General features: G+C 47.0%; 9 protein-coding genes across 9 annotated transcripts; 4 read left to right on the forward strand and 5 right to left on the reverse strand.

Moving 5' to 3' along the window:
- Nucleotides 1-1540: 1540 nt before the first annotated feature.
- Nucleotides 1541-2648, reverse strand: N7517_000279 (uncharacterized protein; the record flags this gene model as incomplete). The annotated part of the gene is made up of 2 exons (XM_056718009.1): nt 1541-2455; nt 2538-2648. The coding sequence occupies 2 exons, from the start codon at nt 2646-2648 to the stop codon at nt 1541-1543; spliced, it is 1026 nt and encodes a 341-aa protein (XP_056582144.1).
- Nucleotides 2649-4098: 1450 nt separating this feature from the next.
- N7517_000280 (uncharacterized protein) lies at nt 4099-5808 on the forward strand (the record flags this gene model as incomplete). The annotated part of the gene is made up of 2 exons (XM_056718010.1): nt 4099-4474; nt 4496-5808. 2 exons carry the CDS (start codon nt 4099-4101, stop codon nt 5806-5808), a joined length of 1689 nt encoding a protein of 562 aa, XP_056582145.1.
- Nucleotides 5809-6107: 299 nt separating this feature from the next.
- On the reverse strand, nt 6108-6785 carry N7517_000281 (GNAT family N-acetyltransferase; the record flags this gene model as incomplete). The annotated part of the gene is made up of 1 exon (XM_056718011.1): nt 6108-6785. One exon carries the CDS (start codon nt 6783-6785, stop codon nt 6108-6110), a length of 678 nt encoding a protein of 225 aa, XP_056582146.1.
- Nucleotides 6786-7466: 681 nt separating this feature from the next.
- On the reverse strand, nt 7467-8973 carry N7517_000282 (Ergosterol biosynthesis ERG4/ERG24; the record flags this gene model as incomplete). The annotated part of the gene is made up of 2 exons (XM_056718012.1): nt 7467-7478; nt 7531-8973. 2 exons carry the CDS (start codon nt 8971-8973, stop codon nt 7467-7469), a joined length of 1455 nt encoding a protein of 484 aa, XP_056582147.1.
- A 752-nt stretch (nt 8974-9725) lies between these two features.
- On the forward strand, nt 9726-12144 carry N7517_000283 (OPT family oligopeptide transporter; the record flags this gene model as incomplete). Its single annotated transcript, XM_056718013.1, has 2 exons — nt 9726-10532; nt 10588-12144. The coding sequence occupies 2 exons, from the start codon at nt 9726-9728 to the stop codon at nt 12142-12144; spliced, it is 2364 nt and encodes a 787-aa protein (XP_056582148.1).
- Nucleotides 12145-12557: 413 nt separating this feature from the next.
- N7517_000284 (uncharacterized protein) lies at nt 12558-12764 on the forward strand (the record flags this gene model as incomplete). Its single annotated transcript, XM_056718014.1, has 1 exon — nt 12558-12764. One exon carries the CDS (start codon nt 12558-12560, stop codon nt 12762-12764), a length of 207 nt encoding a protein of 68 aa, XP_056582149.1.
- Nucleotides 12765-12841: 77 nt separating this feature from the next.
- Nucleotides 12842-14372, forward strand: N7517_000285 (MFS transporter; the record flags this gene model as incomplete). The annotated part of the gene is made up of 2 exons (XM_056718015.1): nt 12842-13125; nt 13178-14372. The coding sequence occupies 2 exons, from the start codon at nt 12842-12844 to the stop codon at nt 14370-14372; spliced, it is 1479 nt and encodes a 492-aa protein (XP_056582150.1).
- Nucleotides 14373-14667: 295 nt separating this feature from the next.
- N7517_000286 (uncharacterized protein) lies at nt 14668-16667 on the reverse strand (the record flags this gene model as incomplete). Its single annotated transcript, XM_056718016.1, has 4 exons — nt 14668-15631; nt 15718-15778; nt 15849-16413; nt 16482-16667. 4 exons carry the CDS (start codon nt 16665-16667, stop codon nt 14668-14670), a joined length of 1776 nt encoding a protein of 591 aa, XP_056582151.1.
- Nucleotides 16668-17322: 655 nt separating this feature from the next.
- On the reverse strand, nt 17323-18400 carry N7517_000287 (uncharacterized protein; the record flags this gene model as incomplete). Its single annotated transcript, XM_056718017.1, has 2 exons — nt 17323-17610; nt 17648-18400. 2 exons carry the CDS (start codon nt 18398-18400, stop codon nt 17323-17325), a joined length of 1041 nt encoding a protein of 346 aa, XP_056582152.1.
- Nucleotides 18401-19335: the final 935 nt, after the last annotated feature.

The raw sequence follows: 19335 nt of genomic DNA on the forward strand, positions 1-19335 counted from the left end.
AAGGGTTCAGTAGATGGTAGTTGCCGTCGTCGGATAGTGCGACCGCTGATCGACGGCGAGAAGGGAGTATTTCCCAGCGGTCGGGGAAATTGGGAACAGGAGCTGCGACCGAGCGAAAAGAAATGCGATATTGTTGTGGTCAAAGGGCACCAGTATTGGTGGTGTAAGGGTCGTCGGTACACTTAAGGAGTGTACAACGGAGGTAGTTGAAACGATTGCGATAAGCTCCTTCGGATGATTGTTTTTGCCTAAACTGAACGAAAAAGGCAAAATGTCTTAGTCAAGTCACCAGCGAAAAAAAAGACAAGGGCTTGCGAGACAAAAGACGAGAACAAGTTGATATAATCAGAGGGAACCCTTAAAAACAAAAGATGCCATAAAACTGCAAAAGCACTAGGTTCTCCATGGAAAAGGTAACAGTACCAGAAATAGGCCAATCATGCAGGTGCCGGCGACGCTTGAAGGTGGAGTTCAACAATGGGCTGATACTGAAAAGAAAGGCAGGGGCAGGTGGGCACAGGGTGAGGAATGATGGGCTTGAAATTGGACAAATCAGAACGCTAAGATGGGAAGGGTGGGAATCGTCCGATCAGAGAGTAAAGTGGACTGTCGACTTTGGCCTGGGCGCCTAATGATTTGTACCGTACTCCGTATCCGGTTTCGGGTAAAAGGGTTGGGTTTCAGGGATTGATCGCAAACAGGTTCAAACTTACCAAATCACTGGTTAACGCCTAATGAAACTATAAATGAAAAGAAGCAAAGGTGGTATCACGATGGTTAAGATAGAGCTTGGTCAAAGCACCTTGAAGCTTTCGCTGGGTCACATGACATATATGTAATTTAAGATTATGTGATCTCCATGTCACTTATTAATTTACCGTTATTTACTGAATTCCGCATCCACTTTATACCGAAACACGTCTAGTATTGTTACAAGTCATACAATACAATGCTCAGCCTATCTCGGATAGCATCGGACCCCCTTGATGAGATCAGTGATCAGCATTCATAACTGCAGGTGTTGATTCAAAGGATTTGTATCCTACATATAGCATACGGATTACATAGGTGCAATGTAAGTTCTGATTCCGATCTCCTGGCATTATTCTTAGTCTCACATCTTCCCATCGTCTTCCAATATTAGCCCGGGAAAATAAAGTTCCGGGTCCGGTGAGGCTCTGCGATTGGTTAGTCAGTTCGTTCAGGTTCCTTGGAAGGTTCCCTGGTTGCACAGGATGCACATCGTCCGTACATTATGTACCTAGGTATAGTGCATCTCTGTGCCTACAGCCAGGTGACATATAACGTATATGCAAAAGTATATGTACATATTTTATACAATGCATCTAGCGCGGATGTAAAGAAAAATACATAGGTGGACCACGTCGGTCATTTTTGGAAATTAAATTGCAGATCTGTGGATGTATGACGATTGTTTGGGATCTTTAAGATCTAATATTAGTGAGAACATTGAGGTCATCAAGGCGCTTGGATCACCCTCTGTATGATCACTGGCTATCTATGTTGTAGTTCATCAAAATTATTGCACCCATTCATCAAAAAGCTTAGCATCCATATTAGTATATCCAGCAACAACCTCCAGTCCCCGCAGGCGTTCCTGTTCAATGCGCTCCCAGGTCCACTCTTCGACATTCCAGGAGTCAGTATTCTCCTTCTGCTGCTGATCCAATGTCTCCTGGGCAGGAATCTGGTCGTCGTTCATCTTCAATACCTCCTGAACCAAGGATCCATCCACGCCTCCCGTGGCCGTGATACCTTCGCCATTACCAGGTGTATCAACGCCGGAAGCCTCAGCCGAGGAGTCAACGTCGGCTAGTGTGGTCTTGGCTTCGCTTTCCGGGGGCGGCGCGGGGAGGAACCCGCTAGCGCGCAAAATCCGCACCGGGGGAACAGTCAGCCGGCCCTTTTTGACCACATACTTGCTAACGCCCACAGCAAGGATCACTTTTTCACCGCCACTGCGGCGTGCAGGTCTCATGAAGCAGGTCAAGACGTACAGCCACTTTGCATCCCAAGAGAGCACCTTGGAGTGCATCTCATATAGTTCGTATGGCTTGATTTCGCGCTTGAATGTGCAGTAAACAGATCCGAGCACAATCAAAACCGGCTTGCGCCTGGGCGCCGGCTTTCCATCTTTCTTGCTTGCGGCTAGGAACTCCTGATCTAGCTCCTTGCTCACATTACCAACTCCAGGACTGTAAATTCGGCTCACGAGCGCTGTACGCGAAACGTCCAGATCCGTGAAGTAAGTGCTGTTGGATTTGTGCAAATTGTAATCAGTCTCTAGCAACGGTGTGCGAGATGTGACCATGCATGGCACGAAGAGGGGATGTGTTGGTTTGCCTCGGGAGTCCACAATAACTCTCCCCTTGGGGAGAAGTGGCATACTGGGTTTCAAACGCAGGTTGCCAAAGAAGTGATACAGCAGGCGGAACTGTTGACTCGGTCAGTAGTGTAGCATATATTGGAGAGGAAGCCGATCCTGACGACTGAACAAGGGGCCAAGGAACACTTACATGCCAGACAAATGGGAGACTTTTCAAGTTAATCACTGCCAGAAGCAAGGCCAGGTTCCTCCATGAGGCGAGCGACATTACGCCTGCTAGTATCTCGCGTGTATTCTCCATAATGGAACCCCTGGAAATTGAGCCAGCCGCCAGAGGAAAACAAGCACAGGAAAGATCGTCCGGTGATTTCGTACAGGTAGCCTGACACGGTTTGACTAGGATATACTCCGGTTCATCTATAGGTGTCTTAGGAGATGGGATGGATCGGAATCAGGCAGACTTGGTCAAACAACATTTAAAGAGAAACAGAAGGTGTCAAAAGGAATGGAATGGCAAGCCTAAGTTCACCTGAATTGACGAGTCTCAAAACCAAGTTGCTGATCATAGATGACAGCCATCTTGAATTCCCCTGTTGTTGGGGGCCGAGGCCAACATCCGGGCACGTGATATCGTGATTAGTCAAGGCTTCCGAGGTCCACGGGTCCCCCTGGCCCTAAACGGTTGGATCTACTTCGTACTCCGTATGGATTTCAATGCTAACAAAGGACCCTTTCTGGTCTGAAAATCTTTCTTCGGTGACACGGAATACTTATTGTTTGAATACATCAAATGCATAAACCAGGGCCGTAAAAGCGTTCCAGCTGCTTATTGGTCGAATGATTACGTGTTCTCCTGAATATATATCTTGGCATCTATCACACTCATAGACCTGTGATTCGAGATTCACGAGAAATGTGTTGAGCCCGTTGAATCTCCCATAATTTATACTTTCCCGCTTGAAGATCACTCCTCGATTAAGAGGAGCCCTCGGGGCTTACTTTATCACGCTTAACTAGTAAGAGTGGCTGGGATTTCCCATCCTCATTTGCCGAAGCATTGAGAGTACCATAATCTTCCAAAAGAAGTCTACAGAAACGGGGAAAAAAAGGGATGAGACTGAAATTCCTACATATTAAATGATCTGTATACTTGGGAACAAATATAGTTCAACTGTGGGGAAAATGTTATACGTGTCTAGGGTACCACAATGAAGACTATGTACTAAATCAACACAAAAGGACCAACGGCCACATAAAAAGAATCGATACATGACAGCAAGCCGTGCAAAGCCGATATGATAAACATAGTAAATAAATCATAAAATATACGATTTTTAGCTATCATATACATCTGTAATCTCCAGTCCTCCGCGCTCGACTATTTTTATGTTCTCTCCCTTCTCTAAATTCCCTCTCACTTATGCTCTAATCAATTCAAGGCAGAGCATGACTGAGACGTATTTTCCAGTCATAAGTTGATCTCTGCACTTTACCTATCTCAGTAAGTCTCTCTCTCTCTTTCACTTCCCTATTGCTTCCCAGGCAACCCCAACCCGTTTGTTATCACCACTCAAATTCTCTATTAATCGTCACTAGCAAATTTGACCAACACCTGGTGTATCGGGCACTTCTATGTTGAAACTTCTTTCCTCGGACTAGAAGAGCGCTATCCGTTTGTTTACTATCCTATCCTCTATTTGTCTCTGGCAGCCCACGCCTTTCAACCCCAAAGCGCCTTGCGACTGTTCACCATGTCCGACGTGTCCAATGATATCACCATCGCAGGGTACCATTTCAAACGCCTTCAGCAAGTTGGCCTGCACGCCGTGCATGGCGTCCCCGGAAATCACAACATTGCAGTATGGAGAGAAGCCGCAGGTGCAGGGCTTGAATGGGTCGCACACCATAGCGACCTTAGTGCTGGACTTGCTGCAAATGGATATGCACGAGTCAAGGGCATCGCCGCTCTGATGACCTCATTCGAGAATATGCCATCGACAGTCTCGATGGCAATCGCTGCCTCGTACCATGATAGAATCCCAGTTGTGCTTGTGATTGTTACCCCCCAGTGCAGGACGCACGCTCAGGATTCCAAATTCTGTCATTCATTCTTCGACGCGCAGCCTGGTGTTACTTAACATCCTGAAGATTCACAAATACTCGCTGATTGGTTCGAGAAGATCACCATCATCCAGGAGTTTCTTGTTCACCCCAGCGAGGCGACTACCCAGATTGATACCGCCATTCGACAATGTATCATGCAGTCTCTCCCTGTTTGCATCGGATTGCCTGAAGATCTGGTCAACCGTATGGCACCGGCCAAGGGACTTGTTCAGTGCTTGGATTTCAATACTCCGCCCCACGATACTGAGATGGAGATAAGGGTAGTTGCCAGTATCATGAACAAGATTAAGCGTGCAGAACGACCAGTGATTCTCGCGGATGCGGGTGTTCCATCCTGTGGTCTTATTAAGGAAGCAAACCAGCTAGCGAAGAAGACTAAATTTCCAACTGCTGCGACCCAGTTCAGCAGAGGTGTTGTGGATGAATCACTCAAAAACTTCCATGGGGATATTTCGGATTTCGACATGTACGGTTTATACTTCAGATCTTGCGACTTAATTCTCCGCATTGGACCTCTGAATACAACTGAGTGGGCCAATCTTGCCGTGTTCGAGGCAAAGACAGCAGAAACCGTCACATTCAACAGGTGTTCTGTTGTCATTGGGGACCAAAAATACGAGCTCTTTTCTAGACCTGTGCTTCAGCAGATTTTGAACTGCATAGACGAGAGGGAGCTGCGTGATCTTAGGACATATCCAGATTTGCCTAATGTCCGCAACAGCATTGAAATGGTTCCGCTTCAGGAAGCGACCGCACCACTTCAACATGGCATTTATTCCACATTTCGGCGACGGATGTCTGTTTTCTTCCGTCCGCATGACATCATCTTGACTGAAACCAAAACAGCCCAGGATGGAGCACGCTCTTTTGTTTTGCCGCGGGATACAACTCTGATCAATCCTGGTGCCCGAGGATTACCCGGATACATGCTTGCTGTCGCCATGGGTGTTACTCTGGCGCAACAAAGCCTTGCCAAACCACACTACCTGCTCTCACACGGACGAACAATTCTCTTTGAAGGAGAGAGGGGTTTCCAAAAGGCCCAAAATGACCTCAGAGCCATTATCGACAAAAACCTCAATCTCATAATCTTTGTTATTAACGAAGGAGAACCCGTTGTTGAAAGTCTAATGCACGCAATGGAATATCAACGACAAGGTTCTGATCCCTGGCGATACTCAGAATCCGTTTCTTTCTTTGGAACCCCCCAAAACACATCTTATCCAGTCTCGATCACCATAGCCAGAACATGGGGGGACTTTGACATGATTATCCATGATAAGATGATTCGATCCGGGAGAGGACTACACGTTGTGGAATTCATGATCAAACCCTAGCCCGTATCTTCTCGCTGGGATATATGGACCGCCCCCGAGCCCTTTTTCCTTGAAGAGACATCACCTCAAGCAAGATTGATTGTCGTGAAAAATGAGGTCCAAAAGAACTTCGGATTTTGAAGCCTGTATGATTAGACAAGATAATTTGAAATACGACGTTCATTTGTTACAACTGTACCCACAAAGCGTAGAGGAGATTGAAAGGACCTGGAGCGAGGGGTACGTAGGTATATATGGAAATAGATAGTATGTACATGTATTTTCTTTATGTCCCCGCCATAGTAACATTCAACCACCATTTATATCGTTGACAACTCTCGCATCATAGCCCACATAGTAAACTCCTCCAACGAATTCCAGAACCCCTTAGGACACAACTGACTACCAACAACAGTGAACCCCTGTTTCAACCAGTAGGCACCAGTGTCTTCTTTAGTAACCCGAATCATAATGCGTACTGGAGACGACACATCCTTCCCATTGGCCTGATGCCGCCGCAAAATCTCTTCTTCACATGCCTTCACAAGATGCCCAGCAATACCCTTGCCGCGGTATTGTGGATCGGGCGGGAGAGCAACAACAGCCAATTCATAGTCGCCGGGACAGGCACGTCGGTGCAGAATTTGATCAACACATCCATTATTGGATGTGTCCTCATGCTCCTGCCCGTCTTTGGTGGTAGGCGTCCAAAGGCCGTCATCTTTCCATTTTTTCATACTTGCGGTCCCGATCACTTCGATCTTTTGATCTTTTCCATCTCCAACAAGCGCCACTGCGGTGAAGGCGTGTTCACCGAGCTCCTCGGATAATGCGGAGTCGGATTGTAGCCGGGTCTTGGTCGAGGCGAACTTTATTTTGGTGGTGTGACTGACACGGTAGCTGGCGTTCACCATGTATGTGAGATCTGAGATCCAGGGCTGGTTGAGAAGATCTGATGATGCATAGAGCTTGACGTGGAAAGCCATTTTGGGGTCCATGTTGGAGTGGTGGGCTGGAGACAGTTTGGTGTCATCAAGAGAAATCAAATATAAAAATCCAAAATTTTCACTAGATCCGAAATCTAGAAAGTATGTATCTTTTGTATGAGTTTCCCATACAAAAAATACTTAAGCACCTCATATACATATTAGGCCCGAATATTTTGTTTAGTCGTATAAAGTTGTAGCATCTCTGACAGAAATCTGGCAGTACACCAATGGTAAATTTAGTGATATGTCTCTATCTATTATAACAGTCGACAAAAAAATAATGAGTTTCAGATAACATGACTTATGATTTAATTGCTCCGCTTCGCTCCGCAATCCATCTATGCGCTTTTGTGTGGGATTTCTAGCTCCACGGTCCGAAGATATTCCGGGTAAATTAACATATATCAAAATCTCATGTGCGCAGTTCCCATTGCAGAGGTACTCTGTTTCTGTAGGTGACCCCAAGAGAAGAGGCCTCTTTCTCTCTTCTCCCCCCTATGGCTGGATTCCTACAGATTTATTCAACATTTATATGATACCCAATTTCTTTTGAACTGGAAAATTTGAAAGTAAAGATGATTTCTAGCTATTAGCTCTGTAGGCAGTGATAGAGAATTCGCTGTTGTAGACAAGGGGCAGCAGTGGACCAGAAACGACCCACAACCATGGGAGCCCATAAGTCAGAGCTACTTAGAGCACATACTGTCAGGAGTGAGTATATAGTTTCAGAAGAAAAGTTGTAGCAAGAACTCACCGGAATGAAGAGGTATGGAACCTGCTTCTCGTACTCATCCCACGTTTTCCCATACTTGCTTTTGCATTTGTGGATATCTCTCATGGCACGGTGGCCGATCATGACCGCAAAGAAGATAGGGTAGAACCAGGGCAGGGGACTATCGAACCCAGTGATCAGTGCCCACGACAAAGCGAAAAACATATCGCAGCTGTAATGGATCTTGCGAGCCAATCCGTACCACCCATCAACAAAGATAGTATCGCCTTTCTCCGAGACAAGTGTCTTTGGGTTGTAAACATGTCGCCAAGGCAGCTGGGGGAACGTGTTGCGCTTCGCCGATTTGCCTTGCTCCGCCATACGGAAGGCGTTCTTCTGGCTGTTTGCAGTGTCCCAGACCCAGTAGACGCAAAGATATGACACAAAAAATAGCGCTAATACCTCTTTGTTCCAGGCATATGTCGATGGGTGGCGACTAGCCAGGTACAGAATGCAGTGACAGTAAGACATAGGGACACCAGCCATGTTCCAGAAGATCAAGAGGAATCCTAGTTTCTCCTGGTACATGTCCCATGTTGTGGTGATGAGGTGTTCTGCCTTGGCGCAGGCATTGGCATAGAGGAAATGCGCCATGAGAAGGAACAGTACCTCACCAGAGACGTATCCGTAGAGCTCATATTGGCGAGTGGCAGCCGCGCAGCTCAAACCCAAGAGCATGAACCATGGGATACGGACTTCATAGAACATCTTAAAGTCTAGGATCCCGAACAAACGTGGGTTCAGTTCGGCTCCCATGAAGAAATCATAGATTGGGTAACCAGTGATACGATGCTCGGCACCCCGAGCAAATGCAGAGAAATAAGCGACAAAGCTGACGAGAAACCCGGAAAGAATTGCCACAGACATCAGAGGACCGAACTCATCCAAGATAGTGTAGATTGGGAACAGTCCAGTGCAGTGCAGAACAGCCATGACAAGGATTGTGAAGTACAAGCTGGTGTAGGCTGAGCAATAATACTCCAGCTCCCTGCCTCCCAGATGGCGAAGAGGCTTCCCATGGCACTTGTATCCAGGCATGAGGAGGTAGCATGCTGCCTCGAAGATATAGTACGTCCAGTAGATGCGCCACGCCCTGAAGTGCGGAAATGCACCGGTGTAAACAAGGTGACAAAGATGCTTTCCAAAGTCCGTCCAGGTCTCTCCGTCTTTTGGCAGAGGTAGCTTCCCATCATAATAGGTGGCGCCGATCCACATGTACCACATGAGCAGTGGGAAGCCAATCATAAGTGCCAAGGCCCCGAGTGAACCACCGAATTCGAACTCATCTGAGTAGTCCACTTTGATATCCATGCCGGGTATCCATCCACCAGCGACTTGCGCTTGCTTGAAGTCCGCACGGGAGATTGCGTGGCCGGCAATCGTCGGGCTGTCATGCTTTCGGCGAGACTTGACTTGCTCGTCCATCTTGAGAACTTGAAATATGATATTAATTGAGTTGATAGAAAACCAAGGAACTCCAAACAATGTACACTTACGATCAAAGAATAGTGACAACCGATACAGAAGAAAGAAGAGGGAGAAAAGGAAAGGAAAGAAGATGAAAAGAGAAAAGGAAAAAGGGAGGAGAGGAAGAGAAAAGAGCTATAAAATAGGAAGGAGCAAAGGCTGTATAGGAGTAAATATTACCTTAGAAGGAGCCAATGATACAGTTCCCGTTTGGGTTTAGATCCCGTCGTCTTGATCCCAATTAGGTTTAGACCCCGCTATAACTTATTTGTTTCATAGATCAGATTATCACGCAACGGAGCACACTGCCCAGGTGGAATTGGTATGGAGATACACTATCACTACGGAGTAGGGCTTGGCAATTTTTTGCTTGGTTGAAGTATCATAGAGTTGTTTTGCCAGCTTTTTGTTTTCTAGATTGCCTGAGCAACTGATGGGCCTTGAAAGTCTTCAAATAAATGTCCGTTCTCGAGATATTCAGATTCTATTCCCTTAAAAATAGTTAAACAAGCCTATGGAGTTCAGTGAATAACAGGAAACACCAAGGACAAATTACTGATAATGAGTGTGACGTCAGGTGATCTTATCGAGAAGTCGCATTAATCAGCGAGCGCTTATCAATCCACCAGTCCCCCCAGGTTAGACTTCCCCCAAACATTCACTTACACTATGACTGATCGCTCGGTCTCATGAATTATCAGGCCATCAGTATGGAAGGCAATGCCTCAGAACAGCGCCAGCGCACTGTGGAAAGGCCATCCTTGGACCATCCACCTATAGATCCCATCGATGATCCCACAACAAACCACCAAGCTCCCGCCACATCCCCTCAGAGCTTCACTCCGCGCTCACTTCTCGTCGGTCTTATTATTGGTGCCCTCATCACATTCTCGAATACCTACTTCGGCTTGCAGACAGGATGGATCAGCACAATGGCCATGCCTTCCGCCTTGATTGGCTTCTCGGTCTTCAAGGTTCTATCCAAGTACCTGTCTTTCCCCTTCACACCGATTGAGAATGTTTTGATACAAACGGTTGCCGGTGCAGTGGGAACGATGCCACTTGGATGCGGATTTGTTGGCGTCATCCCTGCTCTGGAGTTTCTGTTGAAGCCTGGCGAAGATGGACCTGAAGGCGATGGCGGAGAAGGCGAAGGAGGTCCTTTGAAACTCGGCTTCTGGAAGTTGGTCATCTGGAGTCTGGGAGTTTGTCTCTTTGGGGTGGTGTTTGCGGTTCCACTACGAAAAGAGGTCATCGTCCGAGAGAAGTTGCGGTTTCCGAGTGGTACCGCCTCGGCATTGATGCTCAAGGTCTTGCATGGTTCCGGTAGCAAAGAAAAGACCATAGCACCAGAGAATGCCCGTGCGGGGATTCTGAATACAGAGTCCGAGCCTGCTAGTCAATGGCAAGAAGACTCACGCCTCTTGAAAGATGGCGATGCCGAAGATCAAGCTTCCAAGGAGCAAGATTGGCGCTCGAAGATGCGCCTCTTGGTTGGAGCGTTTACATTGTCGGGTGTATATGTGAATACCCCCATATTAGACTCTGCAAAGTTCATGCTAACAAAGGTAGACTCTTTTCTCTTACTTCGTCCCTATAGTCCGTGATATCCCTCTGTTTGGCGCGAGCATGAAGCGCAACTGGCTATGGACACTTAACCCGTCACCCGCATACATCGGTCAAGGTATCATTATGGGCCCATCAACGTGCATGCATATGCTTTTCGGGGCAGTCTTAGGGTGGGGCGTCCTATCACCGCTGGCCAAGACCCGCGGCTGGGCTCCCGGTCCGGTGGATAGCTGGGAGGAAGAGGGCAGCAAAGCGTGGATTGTCTGGATCTCGCTAGCTATTATGCTTGCCGATTCGCTTGTTAGTCTTGGTTGGCTGGTGGTCAAGCCCATCATGAATAACTCTCCAAGATGGATAGCATGGGTCCGATCCACTCGCGCTGGTCAGTGGATTGCACTTCGACTGCAATCTTCTCAGCACTCTTATATCAACTACTCCGCTTTGGAGTCAGAGTCTCATCTTTTATCTCATGAAAACGATGACCTCCACAACACACAGATAACTACAAGCGAAGAAGAGGAAGAGGAAGATGCACCGCCATCTCAACTCATCTCAACTCGCACAGTGGTGATTCTGCTTCCCCTGACCCTCCTTCTGAATGTCGTATGCATGCACTTTGCCTTCGGTGACATCATTTCCCCCTTTCTATCGACATTAGCGACTCTGCTGGCAGTGCTCCTGTCCATTATGGGTGTCCGGGCTCTTGGCGAGACTGACCTCAATCCAGTTTCGGGTATCAGCAAGCTGACACAACTTCTCTTTTCACTTGCCACGCCAGCGTCCCATTACTCCAGACGCACTGCACTTGTGACCAACCTGCTCGCGGGTGCAGTGTCAGAGTCAGGAGCTCTGCAAGCCGGTGATATGATGCAAGATTTAAAGACCGGTCATCTCCTCGGTGCAAGCCCCAAGGCCCAGTTCTATGGGCAGATAATCGGTAGTATTGTGGGCGCAGTTCTATCAACTGCTGTATACAAATTGTACGTGAACGTCTACGAGGTACCGGGCGAAATGTTCCAGACACCTACCGCGTATGTCTGGATTTTCACTGCTCGTCTTGTGACTGGTCAAGGGCTGCCCATAATGGCTGGACAAGCATCTTTCATTGCTGGTATCGTGTGGGCATTCCTTACCGCACTGAGGATCGCAGCTGCGTCCCCTTCCTTTGCACGCAACGGGAAACCCCCTGCTTGGAGAGCTTGGATTCCCGGCGGTATTGCAGTTGCCGTTGGTATCTTTAATGAGCCTTCATTTACCCTAGCGAGAGCTATTGGTGGTATTATTGCATGGTGGTGGTCGCGCAAGCACTCCAAATCAAGGGCCAATCACCAAATCCCCAATGGAGATTCCACTAGCATGGGATCTCCTACAGATGCTGAACTGCCTGTTGGGCAAAGAGTATCAACATCAACCGAGCAGACATCTGAAAAAGAAGATGCCGCCTCGTCGACTATCGTTGTCCTTGCATCCGGCCTCATTTTGGGTGAAGGTATCATGAGCATTGTGAATCTTCTTCTTGCAAGTGCACGCGTTCCACATCTCGGATCAGGAAAAGGATGAGCAAATGCTCTCAGCACCATACATATTCTGCACTTTTTATGACTATAAGCGCGTATTAGATTTAGAGATGATGCTCTTGGACAATTCTAATTGGATTTCGGGACTTTTTTCGGGACTTTTTATGATTTTCAATACACTGCGTCTTCCTAAGTATGGCCTGCGTCATATTACTGCTGGCTTTAAATTGATCCTATTTATTCCACATATCTAGGACTTTCTCAGAAGTTGTACACTCCAGGTACAGTTGAGGAATATAGGAAAGGCCCGTGCTATCACAACCTTGGAAGCCATATCATGGCTCGGTACCCTTTTGCCTTTTATCCTTAAGCTGACCTCTTTGTTCATTTCAATAATAAATTAGAAGGGTCCTGGTAAGTCCCTGTGCTCACACTGCAGGCCGGCTCCGGCCGATAATGAAAGGCCGAAAATCCGAGAATGGTTCGAAGCTTCACTTCCCTGCACCAATTCGGGATTACCAAGCAGAATCCACTATCTCCGAGATGTTGAAGGATAGGAAATTTTCAAATGGATTCCGTATCACCATCGACAATATTGTCAACCATGTTTTGAAGCGATCCGAGGCTTTCTCCGACATCGGGATCGGCATCAACATCGATTAACCGAAGAAATATCCTGCTACATATATCATTGTCCACGAGAGTAGCAGTACGTACTACCCACAGTATTAATCCCAATTATGGCCCGCATATGGCCGAAGGGCAGTCTTATAAATGTACAACCCGAGGCCGAAAAGGATCCGGCATTCCTTGATCCGGCATATCTCGTCAGGTGGGATCAGGACGATGTACTGAATCCCCAGAATTGGACTCCCAGGTACAAATGGTGGGTGACATTCCAACTGGGCATGCTTGCATTGGCCGGTAGTCTAGGGTCAAGCATCACCACGCCGGCCGATGACACCATCGCAAAGTATACTGGCGTGAGCAGCGAGGTTGCCGTTTTGGATGTGTCCCTGTATATGTAAGTGATACTTTACACAAAACAATAGCGACAATGCTAATAGTAATCCCAGCCTTGGCTTCGTCTTCGGACCTATCATCTGGGCCCCTCTTTCAGAAATCTGTGGCCGAAGAATCAGCATACTCCCCGCCGTATTTTGTCTAGCATTATTCTCCATCGGCACTGGTCTAAGCACAAATGCAGCCTCGGTTTTCGTCACGCGCTTTTTCGCCGGCTTTTTCGGCTCTGCTCCCATTAGCAATGTCACCGCCGCCCTAGGTGATATATGGAGTAAAGAGACGCGCGGGACCGCAGTCAGTCTCTATTCGGTGGCAGTGAACGGCGGTCCAGCCCTAGGTCCAGTGATTGGCGCAGCGCTCATGTCGAATCCTAATATGGGCTGGCGCTGGACTGCGTACATCCACGCCATCTGGGTCTTTATCGTTTTCACCTTGACCTTCTTCTGCTTGCCAGAGGTATACCCGCTTGTTCTGCTCAAGCGGAAAGCACAGCAGCTTCGGAAGGACACTAATGATTCGAGATTTTATCATCCCCATGAACATTTGAAACTCGATGTCAAATCCGTTCTCACGAAGCAGCTCGCCCGTCCATTGAGAATGCTGTTCACTGAGCCGATTGTCACCTGTATTGCCTTCTATGCTTCCTTTGTCTACGGTGTCATGTACCTAACTCTGGAGGTATTTCCAATTGCATTCCAGCAATCACGAGGTTGGAACCACCTTGTCGGCTCTTTACCGTTCTTGGGATTATTGATTGGTGTCATATCCTCGGTTGGTCTCAATATCTGGAATCAATACCGCTATAACCAAATATCCAGAGAGGCAAATGGGAAAGCAGTGCCCGAAGCACGACTTCCACCTATGGCATTCGGGGCAGTATTCTTTGTTGTAGGGCTTTTCTGGTTTGCTTGGACCGCTGAACCACCTCACCACTGGATCCTGCCATGTCTGGCGGCTGTCTTTATAGGGTTTGGATTCAACTGCATTTTCCAACAGTGTTTGAATTTTTTGATTGATGTATATAAGATCTATGCTGCTAGCTCAACGGCGGCTGTTACATTTCTTCGAAGTTTGCTGGCTGCCGGACTTCCCTTGGCGGCCAAACCGATGATTAAAGCTTTGGGGATAGGGCCTGCTGTTTCAATTGTTGGAGCTGTAGCTGCGGTTCTATTGCCAGTACCCTTCTTGTTTATGAAGTATGGCCCAAAGCTACGGGGATTATCAAAGCTTGCGCCTGAGGATTCCTAGGATTGTTGATGGTTTTATTTAAATACTATAGCTATCAAGAAGCTAACTCTCTCATTCCATATAGTTTCATCGAAAGAGGTTTGGTTACCATTGTGATGTGCAGTGGGAATAGATGGTATTCTTGTTATCCTTTATCCTTATATGATTGCGAGAGTACTATTAATTTGTATTGTCTTCGTGTAAAATAAATGTATTGTATACTCCATATATGTAGTTGTTTGCTCCGTTCAAAACGCCAAAATAACAAAATACGCCCCAACATGAGACAGGTGCCTAAATACTCTCTGTAAGTAAATCATTCCTGCCAATATTCGCTTCCTGCATATTCATCAGAATCTCCAGAATCTTCAACTTCTTCCTCTGCAACAACTGTTTCAGTACCAGTATATGCTTGAGGACCAAAATATGATGCAAGGTCAAAAGCCGCTTCACGTTCTTGAGTTTCGGAATTTGGTGGTGGTAGACGAACTTCAGGTATCACCTCATTTGGATCACAGGGCTCAAGCTCGAATCTTACCTGAACTTTGTAAACAGAATTCCAAATGACTGCTCGAGCGATACGTCTCGTACCTCTGGGGAGAGCTGATATGAGAAGGATGGCAGCTGCTTTGCCCAACTTTGTGCCGAGCAGTTCTTCAAACTCACGGGTGCCACGTTCGACTTTCAGACATGGCGCCTCGCTCGACTTATCAAACTCAAGTCCACGTCTGGGGTAGATGACCCGAAGAATATACGGCTGAGTTTCCTCATTGACGACGTGGTGGAACATGATATACTTCAAAGTTTCCATATCATAGTCTAGCTTGTATACGGCCCTAGCGGCCACATTCCACTGAACGTTATCGTACCTAAAAATGGCATAGGCCACAAGAAGTCCCGGTCCGGTTAGATGATTGTAGCTATTATTTGCGTGATCACGACCAGCTGCCTCTAGAACTGCCTGGTTCGTGACCTTGCTTGAAATCGCTACACGGCGGTAACGGGAACCATAGGGAATGAGCCCCACCGTCTCCGGTTCGCCTCCCAGCATAACATCGCCCGGATTTGTAAAATGAGCGTCACCGATTTCGAAATGATCTGGCGGCGTGGCGTTGAGCAAGTCATCCAGGGAGGCCGTTGTTGGGGCAATGTTGCAGCCTGGTTCGTTCGGGTCTTCTAACCAAGCTATCAGTTGAGCACCTTTTGCTCGGTAAACGGCGAGTTCTGCATCCGTAGGCTCGTGATACAAGTCCTCAAGCGTGTGGAAAGAACCATCGTCACTGGATTGTGAGCCCATCGGAGAAGGGAGTAGTCTCGGAGAAGATATTTTGGGTCCAGAAGGTCCTCTTGGTCTCGCAGATCTCACACTTGGCCATGCTCCCCAAGCTCCTTTGGCTGATTGGCCTCGTGGTAGCAAAGGTCCTCTGCTTCCTTGTGGTCCCCAAGGTAGTTGTCCCCAAGGTAGTTGTCCCCAAGGGGGGTTCGGCCAGCTCTTACCCAACTCCATTATCTCCTCCTCCATCAGAGTCCCCGTATGGTCTCTCTCCAAGAGACGCAGACGCTTAGCTGGAGACTCAGGCTCCTCGGTATTTGCCCGCTTTCTGCTATCAGAGGCCTGGGTATCTGCCGGGAGTTCGGAGGCACGAGCACGGGTCTTCGCAGAACCAAAGTACAAGTGACCATCATTCGAGGACTCGGATTCACTTTCAGGGTCGAGGACCGGCATGTTAGTCTTCTTTCGTTCGATGTAGAACCTACTATTGGACGGGCCCGCAGAGTAGCCTAGCAAATCCTCTAGAGACTGGTCCAACAAATCCTCTGGAGGGAAGGCCGAACCGAGGCGCTCGGTATCTTCCATGTCAATATCACTGTTTTCAGAACTGTCAATATCGACATCACTCATTTCAGGTGTGATGCCCGTGTGAGGATCAATTAATGGTGACGGGAGTGGGGTGAATTGCTCATCACTGCTGCTTTCAAGGTTCTTGGGGAGAGTTGGAGCAAAGCTAACCCTCCTTTTAGGGGGGATGACTTCTTTTTGGGTGAAGGTGACTTCTGGACTCTACCTGGTTTCAATGGTTTCAATGGTTTCAGCGGTTTGAGTGGCTTTCCTTTTAGTTCCTTTGGGACTTTGTCTGCCGCCTTCTTAGGGTAAGCCAGCGTGACGGGCTTCGTCACGACCTTGGGTTCCATGTCAACTAGGGAAATGGCTGATTGGGCGGATGAGGAGGAGGTGTCCTCCTGGTCCTGCTCGTCATCGCTGCAGTCGCAGCGGAGGCGCTTGAAGCAATTTAGATTGACACAGAAAAACTTCATTGTTGTAGAGTAAGGTATACTTCAAAAGGATTGTATTGATGGAAGCGGGAATAAAATTGAATGATAAGATCTGTTGTATTGTGTGTTTGTTAAATGGTGTTGGAATGGAGAGCAAGAGACGGAAACAAGCGCAGCTATATACCTTTTGACCAGTGTCTCTGTTTCTGCTTAACATAGGTCTGACTCCTAGTCCTTAGAAGGACGAAACATCACGAAAATAGGGTCACCTAAAATAATGCCAAGTTGAACAAAAAACGGTGAGGATGCGAACAATGGAGACAAGTGCATAGAGAAGAGGCTCAAAGGCAAGATAAAGAGACTCGAATTTGGACAAGGGCGACTAATTTGGAAATCCAAGGATAGAACAAGGAAGAGACAAAGAGATGTCTAACAACATTCGTCCAATTTCACATGCAAACTTGAAGTAAATAAAGCTCCATCAAAGAAAGGACCGAAACGTCTACCAAGTCTAGTTCCGAGGCTGTCAAGCAACAAAGTAGTCTGCTATTTTCGAGTGTCTAAGCAACGAACACAAGTGTATTGTTGAACAAGCAAAAGCCAATATTAAATTGCTCTCAAAGGGCGAATGAATGCAAATGACCTGGAAATTGGAGATATCGCGAAAGCGCACTCTATTTGAAAATCTTCAAGAAATTCATGGATATGCTTCTTTGACCAAGTCCTCGAAACCACACGACTTCTCTGACGTGTTGGAAGACAACGCTTCAAGAATCAGATCTAGTGCTTTCTTTGGATTATTCCATCGCTCGGGTGTGCTTGAACCATTTCGAAAGATACCCTGGGCAATTTCGCTCATGCGAAGTTTGTCATATTCAGCCGCATGTTGCTGGAGTTGTCGGATCAAATTTGTGATGGACTGTGTTTCGTGCATCAGTCTTTCCTCCAACTTCAGATTGTAATCTTTTCGCCAGGCTGCGCACGGCTGGAATAAGTAAGTCATGGAATATCCGACGCAGAACCTCGCCCAATTTCTGTTTATTGTCATCTTCCCCGTAATACAACGTGGCAGGATGGAACCCTTTAGCACAATGTGTCAAATGTTCACCGATAGGGAAGCTGGAAACTTCATAGCACTGGGCACTTGACTTCGATGAGCGTAGATCGGACACCATATCATGGTTGAATGAACCCCAACGCTCATGCCGGAAAGAGGGAAAGCACTGACAAGAAATGACGATAGGTAGCTTGAATTCTCGAATACAATCAAGGGTTAGTTGGAACATTTCAGGAATCACCCGCTCGCGCTCATCGGGGTGTTCATCCAGCCATTCGTCAGTCAACATAGGCAATAGGTCCATAATTATTACATCATCAAGTTGAAGACCGATATCTTCCAGGACATCTCGTAGGCACATTAGAGTCCGAGTTCCTTTGACCATCTCATCGAATGGAAGGTGGTCATTCTTTGGATTCAAAAGCAAGATACAGGGGAAATTGCGAGTCCCGCATAGCAGTCTTTGAAAATTTTCGAATCGTTCCATCGGCCATTCATGCTTTTGACAGAGCTTTTTGGCCCGCTCGAAAAAAGGATGGGTTGCAACGATCGGCTCAAAGTCTTGCTGAGCGTGAAGCGCAGGCTGGAGTACACTTTCTATAAGCTCGCGCAGGCTGGTTGGATGTTTTATGACAGGTTCCTCATCCGAAGAGGTTGAATTTTTGCCAATCTTTAGACCACGGAGGCTACTGCTGAGAAGCTCTGTATCTGTGGTCATTTTGATGGTACTTTCAGATTTTGTCGCCTAATATCACACAAAGATGTATAAAGGAGGAATTCTGAAATATAGTAGAGATTAAGCTTAAGGAGATATAAGGTGGTATATAATCAAAGTTCAATGTACATGTCATGGATAAAGGAGGCAGCATATGGCGGACGCAACACAGAAGATATAAGTACTCAAACACTAAATGTTAAAGGGCTATGTTAAAGGGCTATGTTAAAGGGGCTAGTTCAAATTGAGTCCTCGAATACAAGGATCAAGGTCAGGTTAGAAGTTCCCTAAAAATGCCCAGGTGCAAGGCACAATCAGTTTAGCCCGGGTGCATATAACATAATGTTTAAGAATTTGAGTATCCTTAGGTATCTAGGCAAGCCGCATGTGTGCCGCTGACGTCCTCAATATATTAATGGGCCGGTATCCGAGGGCTGAAGCCCAGTGGAGATCTTGAGAACTCTATACAACATAGGTATTATTTCCAACTATTCCCTCCAAAGGAAATGATAGGGTTTTACGTTTCGGAACATTTATTCTCTGAGCCTCAATTTGAAATATAGATTTTGCGTTTGTGTACTTTTGAGAGTAACTTCCATTCGCTCGGGTCCCTGCTGGCGTATTTGGCGTGTTTGGCGCATGTCATCGAAACTGAGACTAGGATGTTAGTCACTTTGTTCTTATTGGCCCTATAACACTCACTTTGAGGGTATCCCGTCTTATTTGCTACCGGGTAGTTGCCTCGGCCTTGGCTGGCTTGGCCTTGTCTTTTACTATCCAACCAAATTTAGTTTTTTTTTTATATATTTCTTATTATGTTATATATGTTGTAGACAGTGTCAGTTCCAAATAATTACATCGGCTAAAAACGGAATAAAGCGTGACCTAGGGCTTGTATCTGTGCGCCTGGCCAATTTCAGCACGTTCCTTTGGCTTGC

Source organism: Penicillium concentricum (genome assembly GCF_028827145.1).
Source record: "Penicillium concentricum strain IBT 3081 chromosome Unknown utg000001l_segment0_segment0, whole genome shotgun sequence".
Lineage (NCBI taxonomy): Eukaryota > Fungi > Ascomycota > Eurotiomycetes > Eurotiales > Aspergillaceae > Penicillium > Penicillium concentricum.